The sequence below is a fragment of the Triturus cristatus genome, chromosome 9 (assembly GCF_964204655.1).
Source record: "Triturus cristatus chromosome 9, aTriCri1.1, whole genome shotgun sequence".
Lineage (NCBI taxonomy): Eukaryota > Metazoa > Chordata > Amphibia > Caudata > Salamandridae > Triturus > Triturus cristatus.
Genome location: NC_140592.1, coordinates 847,505,880 through 847,523,243, shown reverse-complemented (window position 1 = coordinate 847,523,243; position 17,364 = coordinate 847,505,880). Strand labels below are relative to the sequence as shown.

Here is a 17,364-nt window from a genome sequence, read left to right as displayed (position 1 = left end):
TCGTATTCAGCACTTGTACTCAAGTTAAAATGTCGGCCGGGAAAGCCGAACCATTTTTCCGGGGGCCCACCCTGTGCATGCGATTGAGCTTGATATTAAAGTCCTCCGATTCTCCTAATAGCGCACAAAATAGGTCTGCTACCATAGCCTCGATATTCATGCCCTCCATCCCTGGCGCAATACCTTGAATGCTTATATTACAGCGGGACCTGTGTTCAAGGTCCTCCGTATGCGCTTGGAGGTCCAGGTTCTGCTCTCGCAGACGGATAAGTTCCTGTTGGAGACTCTCAAGCTCCTCTGCCCTGCCGGACTCGTGGTCCTCCAGGGAGTTTACCCTCTCCCCCAGTGAGTCCAGGTCGCATCACACCTCTCTCAGATCCGCCGACAGATAACGTTTAATGGAGGTGATCCTGTGAAGAGGCGAAGAGAGACTCCAGGAAGGAGCGGCTGATCGGTCTCCTCCACATCTCCCGCTCCCTCCATCTCTGCTGTAAACCTCTGGGCAGGTGGGTTTTCTATTTGGGGCGTCTTGAGCAGCATAGTCTTAACAAACCTATCCTTTTTTGCTCTGCCAGAGGCCATATCCAGGTTTGCCCCTTTAGCTGTGCTCCGCTGTACCTCGCCTTGCACAGAATCAGGAAGTGAGCCACACCCAGTGGGACTGTATTCTACAGGCTATAGAGCTTGAATGCTTGCGTGAGGGGGATCTTCACCGTTGCTCTGCCCTCTAGTCCTTTCCCATACTGTCGCAGAGGATCCAACACCTCGTCTCCTTCACTTTTCTGGGGTGCCGCCTAGTGTCCAGTGGGGTCCCTGCCCCCAGGGTCTGTCATAGTCTGGGCCGCTGCCCCTCAGTCACTCCCCCTCACCTCTCACTCCTAGGCCTTGTTGCGGGGGCTCGACAGCACCCAAGGCAGCCAAGGCGGCGACACGCTGGCCCTTCACTGCCCCTTTCGGTCGACAGCCCAGCGGAGGCGCTTCTATAAATCAGGCCCAGTGTTTTCCCCAGTAGGCCGGCAAGTAGGGCCTCGCCCCCACAGTCCTGAGGGAGCACCACCGGGTCCCAGCTCACTCGCTCAGTACTCGCGCGTCGGCCCAGGCCGCCCAAGCTCCTCCAAAACCAGATACCTCTCCGCCCCTCGCTCTCCAGAGGCCTTTTATGTTCAGGCCTGGCCTCCACTCGCCTTGGCTGTATATTCATCCGCCCCCTGCTCTCTGTGTCCAGATGGCAGTGTCCGCTTCAGTTTCCTGCAGCTAAAACGGCGATAATGGGCTTGCTAATATGCGTTATAGAATTCCAGTAGAAGCCCAGGTTAGATGTGCAGGACATTACCAGCAGGCACTTGTCTAGAAATTACCATTTGAATATCAGTAAATTTTGCACTTGTAAGTTATAACATCAGCCACTCCCGGGACTGTGGAGAGTCAATACCAGGCTCAAAAAGTAGCCCTCTTGAAGACAAAAATAAACTGTGCTGGATGAAAAAACTGCATACCCTTCTCTATAATATTTGCACTGCCAGTCACTGGAAATACTCACGAGGTACAGGGAAAATAATGTTATTTATGATTAACCTGAGATTCTTGGGCAGAGGCTGTAAATGATTATGAATGCCTTTTTGGTTATCTCACTTCAAGCTAACACCACAAAACAGTCACATTTTTTGCCAGACAATGTTGCTAAAGATAAAGTTAACGTCTCCTGCATTGAGGACCATGAATCATCAAAGGAGGCGGTTGGAAGCTCTGATGGCACAACACAATCAGGACTCTCTGGTCACCTCCGAAGGACCGGTTCCTGTACTGAGATTCTGCCACGCCCATGGGAGGAGCTCAACAGTTACACAACAGATGTCTCCACAGGCGCTGGAGTGGAAGTCGTGAATACTAAAGGGACAGCAGAACAAGGTACCGGTGAATGATCAACAGACAGTACACCCAACCCAAGACACAGCTCATGACATTACCATTAATCTCTATTTTTCTGTATCTAAAATGACACTCAGGGTACCTCATGCTGTGACAGTGACTAGCAATCAGACAAGGAGCAAGGATATGCCCCTGAAAAAAACACCTAAGCTTACACAGCATTACATTCACATTACATGGCAGGAATGATTTATCAGTCTGCTAAAGAACTTATGTCAAAATGTATATTCACGCATTTAGGTAATTCAGGACCTATATACCATTAATGTTCTTTGTGTACTATGAGTAACAAAGAACATGCTGCACAGCCATTTGTACCTGTGCAAAGCCTACAACAGAAGCACATGATAATGAACAACAGTTTACATACCCCTTTCCTTTCAACCTCTTACTTTTGGCCAACCAATATCTATGACATCCATGGTCTACTTATGAGGAGTTTGAAAAACCTAGGAGGATTCTGAAAAACATAGGCAGAGAGGGCACAGACAGAAGCCATGATTTCTTTTGGCCAGGGCATCCATAAGGTTTGCGCATTGATCACAGACCAAAGTAGACATTTTCAATAGACTCATGCTTTGGATGGAGAAAATATGCACCATGGAAATTAGACATTCAGTATGACCTGCAGTAAACACTTTGACCAGCAACAACTTCATAATCACGACGTAGATGGCAGATTGCTACATCATCATAAGGAACAACCTGGCCACATTGACTACAACCAATAAAACATAGGTTTTAATGAAAACCACTCCTGGATTGCATAATCTGTGCAGGAGACAGAAGTCCAACCTCCATTCAGCTCTCAACACCTGTTACACTTGAGTCACTGCCCATCCCAGGGATCTCTTACGAAAAGAGAAGGGATCTCTTACCAAACAATAATAAACACTGGCAAAGCCAATAGGCCTCATCTGACATGGGAACACTGACCTATTGGCTTTTTTCCCACATTGCCATCGTGAATGTGCATGCACAGAAAAAAAAAAAAACATTCCGCGTGGCTGCTGTGTATGAAAGTATTTTTTTTAAAATCATTCCAAGATGGCTGTCAAGCATGCACGTGCATAAGCCTTCCAAAATGATCAATTTTGGATGATTTTGCTTTAAAGCCATTACAAAATGGCTGCCGTGTTTGTTCATCAACACACCATCTTGGATTTTTTCTAAACAAATAAAGGTCACCAAGATGGCTGACAGGTCTGTGCACGTATGAATTGCTTTAAGTAAAAACACTCCAAAATGGCCGCTGTCCAGTTCCAAGTATGCTGCCAATCTTTCAGTACTTTTTCTTATAGCAAAGCATTGCAAGATTGCTGCCATGTAAAAAGCATACCACCAGCGGACGGATACAAATCATCCAGTCAAACCAGTGTGATCAAAATGATCTTTGGGTGGAACAAAGACAAGAATATGAAGGAAATTGCAGGAAATCGTGGTAGGCAAGAAATTCATTAAAGCATGAGGAAAGGGCACACCGAAAGCCCATTCTAAATTTGTTCAATAGGTCTGTTGCCAACAGGCAGATAAATCTATGTGTAGGTCAAACCTAAAAAGTGATTCTACCACCCCAACTGACTATACAGCTTGGAGTGCTTGTGTTAGAAAAGAAAGCAAAATTGTTGTCTGGTCCATGGATTGCTGGTGTTACACTGGGCAAAGGAGGATTCACTCTCAGTTCCTATTTGGAGAGCCTAATGCCTCATCGTTAAGGCACTTGTCACTGTGATGGCCTAAAATGTTGTTGAGAACAGAATTGGCCTGTGGTTCAGGTAGAGCATTGTCTTTCTCTGGCATTTGAATTCTGTGCTTTACAACAATGCTGTACAACACTGTCCCAAGCACAATGAACTTGCACACCTTCTACGTGTATACAGTAGTGTCCCTCCAAAGATGTGTCACTACTCTCCCAACCACATTGCTGGCCTTAATGTGTGCTTCATTGCTTTGTGTTGTATAGAGCGTTAATTGTTTAATTGATAGTAATTAGAACCAAGTGCCAGGTTTTTAATGAATACTTAAAGTCACCTGCACAATGCTTAAAAAGAAGTGACACAAAGTGGTCAACATGCTGCATGCATCTTTAATCTCTGCACTACCACATGGTACAACATTGGGATGCCCTGGCCGTTCTTCTTATTTATGTTTCATTGATGCAACAGGACATACCTTGGAAATTGCTGGTACAATATTTCAGGATTTCCTATCCAAGAGGACGTTCTCTGTTCATCATATACCTCCTCATTATCTCAAGAATGTGACTGTTGTAATTATGCCAGAATCATAAGCCCTTCCAGGGAAGACACTGGTAAGCAACAGATCAGCCTTAGAGATTATTTATGCAATGCGGAAGGGATGGAGTTTCTATAATGATATGTATGTTCTCCTGTCTTCACTGGTACCATTTGGACTTGAGTACTCTATACTGCACCCATTACACAGGGATTTTTTGTGCAATGGTGTAATAACAGGTGTTTGCTGTTGCAACTTAACTGCGGTCCTCTATGAACTATAGCAAATTTGACATATGTGTTAGGCTGTATGTGGCATGTAGCTGCAAGATACTGAACTGACACGGCATTCTGGAATCATGCAGTGGCGGATTAGTGCTGTACAGAGATCAACTTCAACATAGGTGGAGCTGTAGCCTGCAGTGATTGGGTGGGTGAATTTAATCTCAATTAATAGGAGTATATAGTGTATGATGTACATATCAAATCTGTTGGTTCTACACTCAGAGTCAGAGTTTAGAATCTTGTTCCTCTGGATTGTGCTATCCACCTCCTATGAGCTTTGCATGAGTGCTGTTCCTATTTCTAATACTGCCTTTCCAAAATAGTAGTTATGACTATGAGTGAGCCTGTAATGTTAAACGCACTTGTTCTGCAGACATCAGATTTACTGTATGCGTTTGGTTGGCATAAAGTCTTGGACATAATTATGTAGGTTTTCGCCAGGATTAATCCTTCTTTCATCATGCCGTTTCTTCCGCATGCCGCATTTACAAGTGCCAGACCTTCTTTCACTGGTTTACTGGGGTATCACCCATGCTGATCATTACAGTTACCCGAATTTCTAGCTCACACACAGGCTAGTTTCAGGAAAGGACCGAGCCCTGGACAACATTATCACAATGAATGCATCAGACTTTGGTCCAGTAGTGACAAGAATACAATTTCTGTTGTTTGGAAATAAAAGCTATGCTGCTAACGAAGGCCTCCTAATCACTGATCAATTTCACTAGCTCCTCTTCAGATTCCCAAAGTTGTCTTCATCCAACCCTAAAAATATAAAGCGGCGAATGCGCATGTTAAACAGCTCCAGTATAAAATACAATCAAGAAAAACTAAAACTTCTCCCAAAAACATCCCAACAAATTCTCTCTGGCACATGTTGTATATGTTCTCTGCACAGTTGTGTCCAGCAGATTACCTTTCCACTAGAGGTGATATTTTGCCTTCGAATATTTACTCATATATTCCAAAAGTAGTCAGATTATCTAAACTGTGCTATGCAAATGTGCAATTTAATATGCATTTTTGATTGCTTTACTCAATATTGTATACAGATCATATGTGGGCGTTATGGGGCTTCTGCTTTCAGTTTAGTCTTAATAACGGAAAAGATCTGCGGAAAAATACATTGAGCATGGAGCATTACATCAGATACTGAACACCTGAAGAGGACAGACAGATAATCGGACCCCATAACACTGATAACATTCTATCCTTCCCTTGCCGGCCTTAATGCCTACTCTGTCCACGAGGGTGGAGTTATAAAGTGGTTCCATTCCCAGAATACCTCTTGCCTTTACCAGGCGTGCCTAAGTGTCTTGGCATCAAAACAATTAAAATGGGGATAAAATGGAAATATTTTCTAAATATTCATATCGAATTAGTACAAATAGAAAGAACTGTGCTTTCGGTTCTCTTTTAATAATAGAGAGTTTGACGTATCAATACTGATTAAAAAAGCATGTGACAGTACATAAAAGAGTTCTCCTTTAGTGTTGCCTCTCAGAATTATAAATGCTTTTGTCAACAAGCCCCTAAGTGCGTGTGTCATCTACTCAAAACATGAAGATTACTGATAGCATTCTCCAAATAGTCATTTCTGCAAAATGAGCATTAAGTGCGTCCCCCATGCTTTGTACACTTGCTAAAGTCACAGGACTCGAGCATCAGACCGCCACCAGTGGCGTAACGAAACTTGAGGGGGCCCCCTGAAAAGTACATGGAGGGGGCCCGCGCGCTCTGGACCCAGTCAGGAGCTCTAAGGACAGGGCCAGACTGGGAACCCAAAGCAGCCCTGCCATATTTTGTCAGACCAGTCTCTCAATGGTACATAGCGAGCCAGACTGACTCTTGCAAGTGGGCTTGTGGGGGGGGGGGGGGGGGGGGTTCTCCCCCAATACATTTTTTTATAGCAAAAGCTGTGCATTATGCAACATATTTTTCATTGTATATTCAAATGTATTAACTTTTAAAACATAGTAAATGATGACCTTACAGTGCACCGGGATACCCAGTCATACCCACATTCTTACAGAGAACATAGAAAAGAGACCAGAGAAGCACCACTAAATCTGTATGACTTTCTTTTGCACGTTTTCCATCAAATGTTACTGCTTGACTTGTAATGTTTGGCACCTGACGGCAGAGCGTGGGTGGCAGACAGAAGCCACATGGAAGTGTGGCTCATTTTGGTCTCCAGGATCCCACCAAGAAGAGCTGAGCCAGAGCAATCATCTGCATGGAGGGTCCGATCTAGCTGCTGTGCCGGAGCTGGTCAAGGCCCTTCACCCGACTGGAAGCAGGATATCAGAAGAGAGGCAACAGGCCAGGCTGAGCCTACCTCCATCAAGCCTCCTTTGGAAAGCAGCCAGCGCAACTGGGGGCTGCCAGAAACTGAAAACATCCCAATAGAAGCAACGCTTTCCCACCACCTCTCCCTGAGAAGAGAAATACAGAACCCCCAACGATGAAGAATGCAAAGAGGTTCTGGGTCCACTTCCTGCTCAGGTGGAAATATGCCTCAATGAAACTGGCACTGCCCACGAAGACTGAGGCGAAGCAGCTGGAAAACTGCTGGATGGTGCCCTTCAACCACGCAAGGGAGCTGGCTGTATACGCCTTCTTGTGCCCACCCCCTTCCCTTGTGTGTCTTAGTGCCCTTAAGTAGACCTTTATGTGCCTGCAGCACTCTTTAAATCAGCAACGGTATGTCGTATCACAGCCCGGTAACATAACACAATACAAAAGCATGACAACGTAACACATAGAAAAACTTGGCACACCATACTATTTAACAGCATAACATATCGTGCAATTTCATTATACCATAACCCAACATACATGACATGGCAGCTCTTATAAGGTTGTCCGATTCTTACAATGTTGCTCTCATAGTTTTATGTTTAATATAACCTTTCATTTAAAACAGCAGGATCACAGATTTTTAACGTTTTCAAAATCATCTTTAGAGTCACACTTTCATCAAACAAACTTCTACACTCTGTCTTGTGTTAAAAACAACAATGGTGCAAGCTCAAACAGGGCTCCTGCCCCGTATAAGTTTATCCAAGACATCAGGCATCCGAAAGCCCTGTCAACCTAACTAACACATAAGGCAGCCTCACCCATGCATCCCAGGGCATTACAGTCAGGATTTTGAAAAAACAGCTTTTCTGAAAAATGGTCACATGTTTTTTTAATTTTTTTAATCTAATATGATATAAATAAAATTCATCTTACTAACATGCTTCTTACTATTATGACCACATTATCAATACTTTCAGCCACTGTAAAACTATATCATAAATATGCCCACCCATACTTCCTGTCAACGGCATGGGCTGCACTGGCAATGTGGTGATAAGAGCACGCACATGCTGGAGAAAGTATCTCTTTCTAATAAATATTACAGTCAATGGTGGCTTGTTTATTTGAACTGACATATTACTAACTTGGTAGCAAACCATAGCATCCTTAGTCAGTTGTTCTCAAAATAGCTACATTGTGTATTTCTTAATCCTTTGTACTTAGCAATGACAAGGACCACTTCAAGACTGCGTTATGACGGAAAGGCAGATATTGCGCTGTAGAAAATACTGGGGCATTGCCAAATATTTAGGATATCCAAATAGAAGACATCCACATAAAATGACTCTAAATTGCATGGATAGCTGAATATCTTGCATGGAACCAGTTCTCCTAGACCTATGTTGGACACCCCCGAGAGTCTCAACGTTTGCATTTCTTTCCGAGGAGGCACAGAAAGAAAAAGTAGCAAGAGTAGCTTTGTATTTCAAGCGTCTGCTGAATTTTAACAAGTGTTGATTTTAGAGCTGGCAGTTCTTAAAGCAAATCGGCTACAGTGCCAAATGACCAACCATGGACAGACGCACAGATAACCCAGGCTAAAAAGAAGATGCACGGACATTTGAAAAAACAGTCTGCACCAGGGGAGTGCAGCCCAAGCCAATAAAAAAGTAATTAGTGGAAGCGGCAGCCTACACAAAAGTTGGTGGAAACTGCTGGAGGCGCTTTTCAGCCTGCAGATACACTCTTTTTGTGTAATCTAAGTATATGTGTTCATTTCAGAGTCAAAGAGGGGAGCGGAGATCTATCTTGAACGACGTTCAAAAGGTTTTTCATTTTTTTATTTATTCAAAACAATGTCCACAGTTTTGCTAAAAAAGAGAATTTTTCCTGTACTGATATGATGACCTTGAGTTTTCTAAAGTTGAAAGGAGATGGTCTCCTGCACTGTAAAGACTGGTTTAAATTGCTTATGTTTGGGTTTTTTATTTGAAGTGCGTGCACTACTGGGCAGTCTGATGAAGGCAGAAAACAATTAGCAGAGGTGCTGAGCGCGTGTGGTGTGGACAGATAGGAGAGCAGAGTCGCAGAGACTTGTCCTGGACAGGTAGACTGGCTCACAGGAGTCGGCTCCTAAACACTGAGCAGTCAACACTGGCGTGGCACTTGGTTATAGTGCGGCTGGGTCTCGGATTAAGGCTCATGGTCTCATACTGTACAGAAGAGCGGCAGAAGTGGGGAAGCAGGGGCCTCTACGCTAGGTTCATCCTCCACCTTAGCTATAGAAAATACAGTTAGTTGATCCAGCCAGGGCCAAATCAGTGATAGGATGTAGCAGACAGGCTCTCACCACTAAAGGCACACATCAATGGCTGAAATAGCAAATACTTCCAACTCATACAGTGCATGTTGCACTCATTGAATAGTGGTTTCATCTGAATCTGTATTCAGCTTAATGTTATGGCCTATGACGCAGTAATGTTACTCAAAAAGTAAAACATACTAAGATGACTTTCTTCAAACTGCTGCCCTTTGCAGCAAGTCTCTTTTATGATCCTGAAAGGCATGAAGTCTTTCTGGAAGAAGATTGCATGCCAACTGCTGCGACAACATATGACGCCAGCTGACTTTGTGTGGCCTCCGACAAACAATGATGTACATATTAGCTTGTTTAATTTATATTTCAAGGAAGAAACTGCGGGTGATTAGGCTGCATCCGTGTTCTCTCCTGGCATTAAAAGTGTGCTTGTAATGCTTAACTGGTCTAACTCGGTGCGGAGGCGCGCTAAACTCCTCCATATAAGTAATTGGGCCTGCTGACCTTTTGCTGTTATGATGACACAGGGCCCGGCCATCCTGGTGCTCACCCTTGCCTCGCTGTGCATACCCATTCACTAAGCCCGACTCAAGAACTTCTACTGAGGCAGACTACTAAACACCTTTCAACCTGCAAAACCAACAAGCGCAATTACCTTTTTCAGGGTCAGACTGGCGCTCCACTCCGCTACAGGTTGTGCCATCTGCTATCGCATGAGTGCAGAGCCACGTTGTCTTTCTTTTATTTCTGTGATGACTAACTGACTTGAAAATAAAAGAGGGACAATGGTGTTTAGTTTAACCCAGTGCTGCTACTTCTAAAGCTGGCATTTAGGCCGCACCAAACACCTTTGATGGGTTGGGTGGCCTGATGTAATGTAGATCCCCAATAAGAAAATCGAACCCCCCCTGTAACAAAACCGGCCCCAGGAAACCCCAGGTACTGCCAGTCTGGGCCTGTCTCAGGGCAGGGGACCTCTGCAGGTGCACAGTGCCAGCGGGTGCCCCCTGGGGCTCGGGGTCTACCTGTGCTGCGGGTGCTGCAGGGGCTAGTGTTACGCCCCTGCCAATAGGCACAGTAACAGTTAACTGGCACACTCATTTATTCAGCAATGCTCCAAACACCGATCACATGAGCCAAGGAACTAATACAAGGGAATAGAGTGGAGGGGGGAAACAAAAATGAACAATCAAGGTAACATAATGAAAGATGTATTGTAGAGCATGAGTTAGAATCATAGTTAGACCAAACACATTCATAAAGAGGAGACAGCTGTAGGAGAGATGGAGACTGCCAGGAGAGAGTGACCGTCATTGACGAGAAACAATACAGGAGAAAAGAAGCAGCAAGAAAATAAGAGTGGTCAAATAGCAAGGGATAGCAGGCCATAATGGATGTATAAGAGGAAAGAGACTGAAAGAGGATGAAAGGTGATGCAGTCAAGGAAAGAGAAAAAAAAGAAGATCGAGAAGGACAGTCCATAACAAAAGTGCGTAGAGAGAGTCAGTGATTAATGGAGGAGCACTCTTAAAGAATGTGTATGAGAGAGAGAGTAAGTGAAAGAGTTAGGGATAAAGAGAGAGAAAGAATACTTAGAAAGTCAGAACAGTTGGCAAAGAGATAAAGGAATGAGTGAGAGAAACAGATCAGAGAGGTAAGGGTAGAAAGGAGGGACATTTATGGGAAGGAGAAGAAAATAAGAAAGGGAAAAAACCGAGAAAGAAACAAAAGAGCTAGAAAGAGAATGGGGGTTTGGAGGGTCAAGAGTGACAACCTCTGAGCAGATGCTGTCTAGAGAGTAAGATTACCTGAAATGAGGGTCATTCACAGTGCATGAAGGGGACTATATGGAAGAATGAAGCACAGAAGAACAGTACATCATAGTAGAAGCTAGATAGAGGGGAGGAAAGAAAGCAGGAATGGAAACTACATGTTAGGAGATAACGGTGATCAAGTAACCCACAGAATAAAAAGTGAGGCAACCAACAGGGAAAAAGAGGGATGTTGTGTTGGGCATAGAGATTTGCAAGGTGATGGGAAGACACTAGGAATAAGTATATTGAATGCAGCCTGACTATGGTATTTTAAATATTTGCTTTCTTCCGAGGAGCAGAGCTCTGAGAGCTTTTACACAAGTTTTCAGTGCTTTCCTACAACACGAAAAACATACATTTTAAGGAAGTGCGGTGCACTCATTTTAGTGCAGTTTGAAAAATAGAAAAGCTGTCCCATCTTTCTCATCCAGCTTTCAATAATTATGGAGGAAAAACATACATGTAAAAGGAGCAATGTCCGCTATTTAGATGATCATTGGGATAGAGTCGCAGGCCAGGGCTCTGAGCTATAGAGCCATCCTGCTACAAAACCTAGACACTGACACTCTGAGCTGACAGCACCACTGACAGAGTCACTAGATCTGAACCTGGCTTGGTTCTCGTTTCCATCCTCAGACCAGAGCAACATGTGCAATCCACATCTGTGCTAAATATAATTCTGCTTCAAGGTTGGAAATCCTAATGCAGGTGCATTTACTTGGTCAGATCTCACTTTGGTGGGGGGGAAGGCAGAACTTACCTCTGAAAAGCAGACCAAGCAATGCAAGGAGTCACTCCTATTATTATTATTATTATTCGTACACTTATAAAGTGCACAGCTACCCAACAGGGTCTCCCGGCGCGGAACATGTGGCGGCAGACACCCCTAGACAAAAGGCGAGAGAAAAACAGAGTTCAGACCGAGTCCCCAAACAGTAGCGTCTTTAACCTACCCAGATTCCATCTGCTGTCAGGCACTGTTAAAACAGTTGCCTTTGTTCAGTACTTGCAGGGGCCCCAGTGGGAGCTTCTGAGGCTTTGTTAAGTCTGGTGTGACCAGGTGGTGAGGCATAATGTAAGCTTCTGTGGCATTTGCCCAATACCCCAGTGCCTGCCAGTTACTCCATGCCTCCCTTTATTACATCAAGGTAGAAAAAAAAGGGCTGTTGGTGGACTCACCTGTTTGGGGGACACCAGCTAGTGCAGCGCTAGCCTCACTACTTCTTTAATTCCCCGGGAATCACAGCCCTTCAGCAGCTGAAGGATGCCAACATGGCCGGGGAGAAGGCTGATGCAGGACACAAGAGACCCTTTTGCTCTATGCTGCTTGCCACCCCTGTAGTCTGACTCTGATAATGGACTCTTACTGAGGGTGCAGGCTGGATGTGGGAGGGTCCGCAGTCAAACACTGAGTTCTGCTTTAGTCATCCTTCCAGGCCTTCTGCAAGAGCCCTTCACCCACTCCTGCAATTACAAAAACCCTGGCCTGCTTTCCTGTAGAATCAGTGGTTTCCTAAAATGTAAGAATAAAGTGTTACTTACAGTTCTTCAGAGCAGTATCACCTTAACCCACAGTCTCTGCACAAAGTGCAAAGCATGTTGGTGCCTGCTGCATGATTTGTGACAAGCAAGCTGCAAGGCCGAAGGGTCCCGGGCCTCCTGCACTAAGGCTGGGGGGGGGGAGGTTAAGTCCCTCTGAGTGCAACCCCATCCCCATTCACACAGAGTTCTACCATCTCTCTCTCCCGCTCTGCATTGCTTCTTCCATTGAACAGCCCTTTGACCTCTCCTGGTTGCCGCTCTCTTGAATGTTTCTTTCTGCATGCTGGGGAGTCTTTCCTTCCAGGCCTCTCTACGCTGTCAAGAAACAAAAGCTATTAAATTGCAACTGTTCCTTTTCTGTGTGTGATGCTACCTACCGGAAGAAAGGCTGGAGCTAAACAGAAATGAAGTGCATTGCTCGGGCCTGTGCTTCAGCACTCACTTCAGTCTGGGGCTGAGGGGACCCCTTCAAGTGTAGGGAAGCCTGGGGACCCCCCCGCACCACGGGGGTTGCGGGGGCATTTGTTATGCCCCTGACCGCCACCATCTTGGTACAGGGAGATTTAGCAATAGCTCTGCGGTTGGTCCCCATCATCAGCCGGACCCATTCTACTGACATTAGCAGCAATTTGGTCTGGCACCACATCATGGCAAACCTCTGGTTTCCACAATGAATAAGAGTGCTGATGGAGTGTTCATAGGGAAATATAATGTAAGGAAGGCACATATGATATATGTGCTATATAATATCTGGGAACAAGAACATTATTTATAAGCCAAGATTTGCAGACTCGGTGGCACATACCCTGCACCCTGTTTCAGTAGTAAAGAAGGCATATGCTGGTCTTGTTAGGAAAGGAAATAAACATGTTTTAATAGTTACCTTTTCGCTAAAAAAAGTAACCATTGACTGTACCTGAAATATCTCCAGAAAGGTTTCAGAGTCTTTTCCAAATGTCTGATTATGCAATGGACTCAACTCGCTACGAAGTACTCTGTTCAACCGATCTCTTCTCCAGTCCTGGGTACAACATATAGAAAACAATAGTGTTATGTGGTTTTTAACCCCAGCCTCCTGCCCCTCAATCCATGCCTGTACATTTAAATAGACTATTTATTTAATCTGTTGGAGGTGTACCATCTTTTAATTATTTTATCAGTCATAGTTATGTTATTATTTCATTTTCTGTATTGCACTTCAACTTTAAAATAATTTTCAACAGGATAAACATTTTGAGTCCCCAATAATAACAAAACCAATGTACATGCTTTTTGTTGAAGGAAATTAAGGAGAGGACCAATGGAACTCAGGCGACACCCCTTGATCATAAGGAAACTGCAGAGGAACCAGGGGGCATATGTATCATCATCTCCATTTGCGATTCTCAAATAGCGATTTTTTGAGAATCGCTATTTGAGAATTGCAAAACGGGGTGTATTTAAAAAATCGCACAAATTTTGCGATTTCTTAAAATTCCTTAATTGCGATTAGCACATTGCGAAATCGCAATTAAGGAATACCTTCCCATTCATTCCTATGGGCCAGGAGGCCCATAACAATGAATGGGAAGTCCTTCTCAATTTGCGAATCGCTATTTGCTAATCGCTAATTGAGAATATTTTCAAAGGTGCAAGGGTGTCATGATGACACCATGATGCACCCCTGAAATCAGCATGTGTGCACATATGGCGCACATACATGCCCTAAGAGCATGTATGTGCACCACATGGCACTTTGAAATATGCAAAAAAGTGCATATTTCAAAGAAATCGCAACTTACCACCAACTTGAAGTTGGTGGTAATTTGCGATTTCTTAAGGAGAAATCGCACAACTTGGGTGCGTGTTACATTGCATTTAAGAAATCGCTATTTGCGATTTCTTAAATGCTTACGCAAACTTAAGAAATCGCAAATTCAGCGATTCCTTAAGATTGCGAGGCTGAAATGCCTCATACAGCTCCTTTTGCGATTTTGTATTCGCAAACGCTGTTTTTTTGCGATTCGCAGCGTTTGCGAATACAAAATCCTTTGATACATATGCCCCTAAGTCCATTCACCAACCAGTGGGAAACCAGAATAACATGCATTGGGCCAACATGGCCACACTCTTGGGGGACACAACTTGGGACTGGCAGAAAACTTCACAGTTCTAATTTAACAAAGTCTATAACATGACATAAATTTGCACATAGTAGTAGAACATAAAGCTACTTGAAACAAATCTTGAACTCTCAAAAACGAAAATGATGTCGAACATTTTGGCTGCTAGCCTTGTGAACTGAATGTATTTGAAAGATCAAAGCATTAGGCGATTGACGTTGCTTTACATTGAAAGATGTTCAGCTTCTCAATGACGGAAGTCAGTCAAGAGCAACATGCAACCTTTCAGTTTCAATAAAAATTTATATAAAAAAAAAAGAGCAACATGCCTATAATTCCAGAAATCTGCCCCATATGAAAGTACTGAATCAGAGGAACTGTAGAAACCACCTTAAAAATCTTGCTTTAAAATGAAAATAAGAAAGTCACCCCACCAAAAGGAAAAGCCTTGATCATTTGGTTTAAAAAAAAAATCTCACTCCACTTAATGCATGTCAGAGTTTATTCAAAAACAATATTGTAGTTTTACTAGGGATATCACCAAGGGGACTAAGAAGCTTAATTCTCCTTCTTTTGTGCTCTATTATTGATTATTGGTTTGTTGAACAGAAGCAAATGCTTCGAGTCCTTTCTCTGTAGGGCAGCTGCAGCCTATCACACGCTCCATGGAGGATGTACTGGGGTTTGCAGACACGAGCTAGACCATTTATTTCTGATCAAATTAAATAAAGAATCAATCACGGGGATTCATTCTGGATAACCCGAGGTAGTGAGGACATCCTGCATTGCCTCTCACTGAAGAAACAAAGATGGAGGGGATCGAAGTGCAGGCAGCTTTCAAGAAGGGCTGGTAATGGGCGAGCAGTACGTACATGCAGAGTGTATCAGCAGGAGAGAGGCTCCTTGGTTACAGCTGAACAGAAAAGCGTGGAAGGGGTTGCTGGGTGAAGGTGGTGGCCCGGACCGGGCTCGACATCGGTGGTGTCCTGAGAGGCCGCAAGGATTTCGGGAGCACTAGACCTGAGGTGGATGCGCGTTCCTGAGGCACTGCGACCCCGCAATCGGATACATCGGAGCTCTCGGCTGCCTGGGTCACATGCTGACTTGCGGATTTTGAGGCTGCTGCTCTGGGAGGTGAGCGGGCCGCTTTGAGACCCTGCAAAAGTGCACACATCGCCCACTGCAGACCTTCCCCTGGTGATCTCGACCTGCACCACTCCGACTGGGGTCCCATGGATCTTGCCCGGTGTACACTCCGGCCGGCCCCCTAATGACAGCATTGGTGCAATGAGAGTCCTTTGGCCCGGTTTTACTTTGAGCACAAATATCGTCAGTAATCTAACAAAGTATGGTTTAAGGAGGAGACAAAATGGCGCATTGCGAGAGATGACTCGCGGACATATTTAAGACCAACAAGGACTCTGTTTGCCCTTTCAGACACCTGATTCAAGAGGATTTGACCAAACACACCTAACATTGAGGTATTTTTAGCGATACAGCCAAGTTTGTCACTTCGCGGTGTTTGTTTCGTGTTGATGCCTGACCCTAAAATGGTGGTTATGAATCCTTCTTTAGTAACGGCCCGGATTAGCTGATGGCCGGGGGCATGTCCCTAATGAGGTGTTATCCTCGGGGCAGTAGCGGACTTGATCTCTTGTTTAAAATCATTGGGACTGCCTGACCTCAAGATGGCTGCCACAGTGTTCCCCACTATGTCGTGCTACTCCTCTGAGAAAAGAACGGACTTCGTCCAGACCTCGAACATATCCCCAATCCGGCCTACCCTTCAGGATACCGAGTCTGTGAACCTGCCTCTGACCGTGGAGACCTAGCATTCTGGCCTATGCCCGGTGGAGCTCCTTGATAGCTATAGAGGAGATGGGCTGTGGACTACCCCCTTCGGCCGTCACCTACCCAGCCGGACATTGGGCAGACCTTACTTCGTCTCTCTGTCATACTCTCCCTCATACCTCTTTACTCCACCCACTTTCTCCTTTACGCTTCATTTTACCCTCCTCTTTGCTCTCTAATTGTTTTCTCATTGAGACCTAGTTGCTTGCCTGATGCCCGGTGGTGCTACCTAAAAGCTATAGAGGAGATGGGCTTTGGGCTTCCCCCTCGGCCGTCACCTACCCAGCCGGACTTTGGGCGGACTCTCCTTCATCTCTCCATCCATCCTATCTCCATCCTTTCTCTCTCCTACACCTTACCTCACCCCCTTACTCATCTAAGCTCCATTTATTTCATCTTCCGACTCTCTTGAAATGTTTTCTTGTAACTGATGTAACTTGTAACTGTTGTAAATTTGTGGAACCTTATGTAAAGCGCTCTGATACCTCCGGGTCTAGCCAGCACTATATAAAACTCAAATAAATAAAAAATAAATAAATTGATCCCCAGAATTCACATCGACACAATATTCCTGCATTTCCCTTTTCTCGCGTCCTGGTGAGGCACACTGAAAATCCTCTATCATCGGTGAAATGTAAAACATACCTACATGTTCCTGCTCTGGGCTGGCTGCTCTGGGCATGACGTTAATATGTTGTCAGAAAAAAATAGTCTAACACAAATATCTTGAAAACAATATCATGACAAGAATATTGTGGGAGGGAAATTAAAAAAGTTAATTAAACTTGAAAAAAATAGTAAAAATATTTTTATGCTAACTATGTAAATTCATGTTATGTATTTGGTTCACTGACAGAATACTGACGTCACTAATATCGCCCTACAAAATTATCAACACCAAAATATTGGCCACAAAAATATCGACATCCTATACTTAGTGAATGACAAAAATATCAAAACAAAAATATCGATGTCACTATCGTTGT

General features: G+C 44.3%; 1 protein-coding gene across 1 annotated transcript in view; it reads right to left on the bottom strand.

Moving 5' to 3' along the window:
* Nucleotides 1–17,364, bottom strand: part of LOC146798941 (exocyst complex component 3-like) — a 243,595-nt gene that overhangs the window by 94,761 nt on the left and 131,470 nt on the right. The window contains exon 4 of the mRNA XM_085626310.1: nt 13,342–13,446. Within this exon, the coding sequence (XP_085482436.1) occupies nt 13,342–13,446 (105 nt within the window). The remainder of the gene's footprint in view (nt 1–13,341; nt 13,447–17,364) is intronic.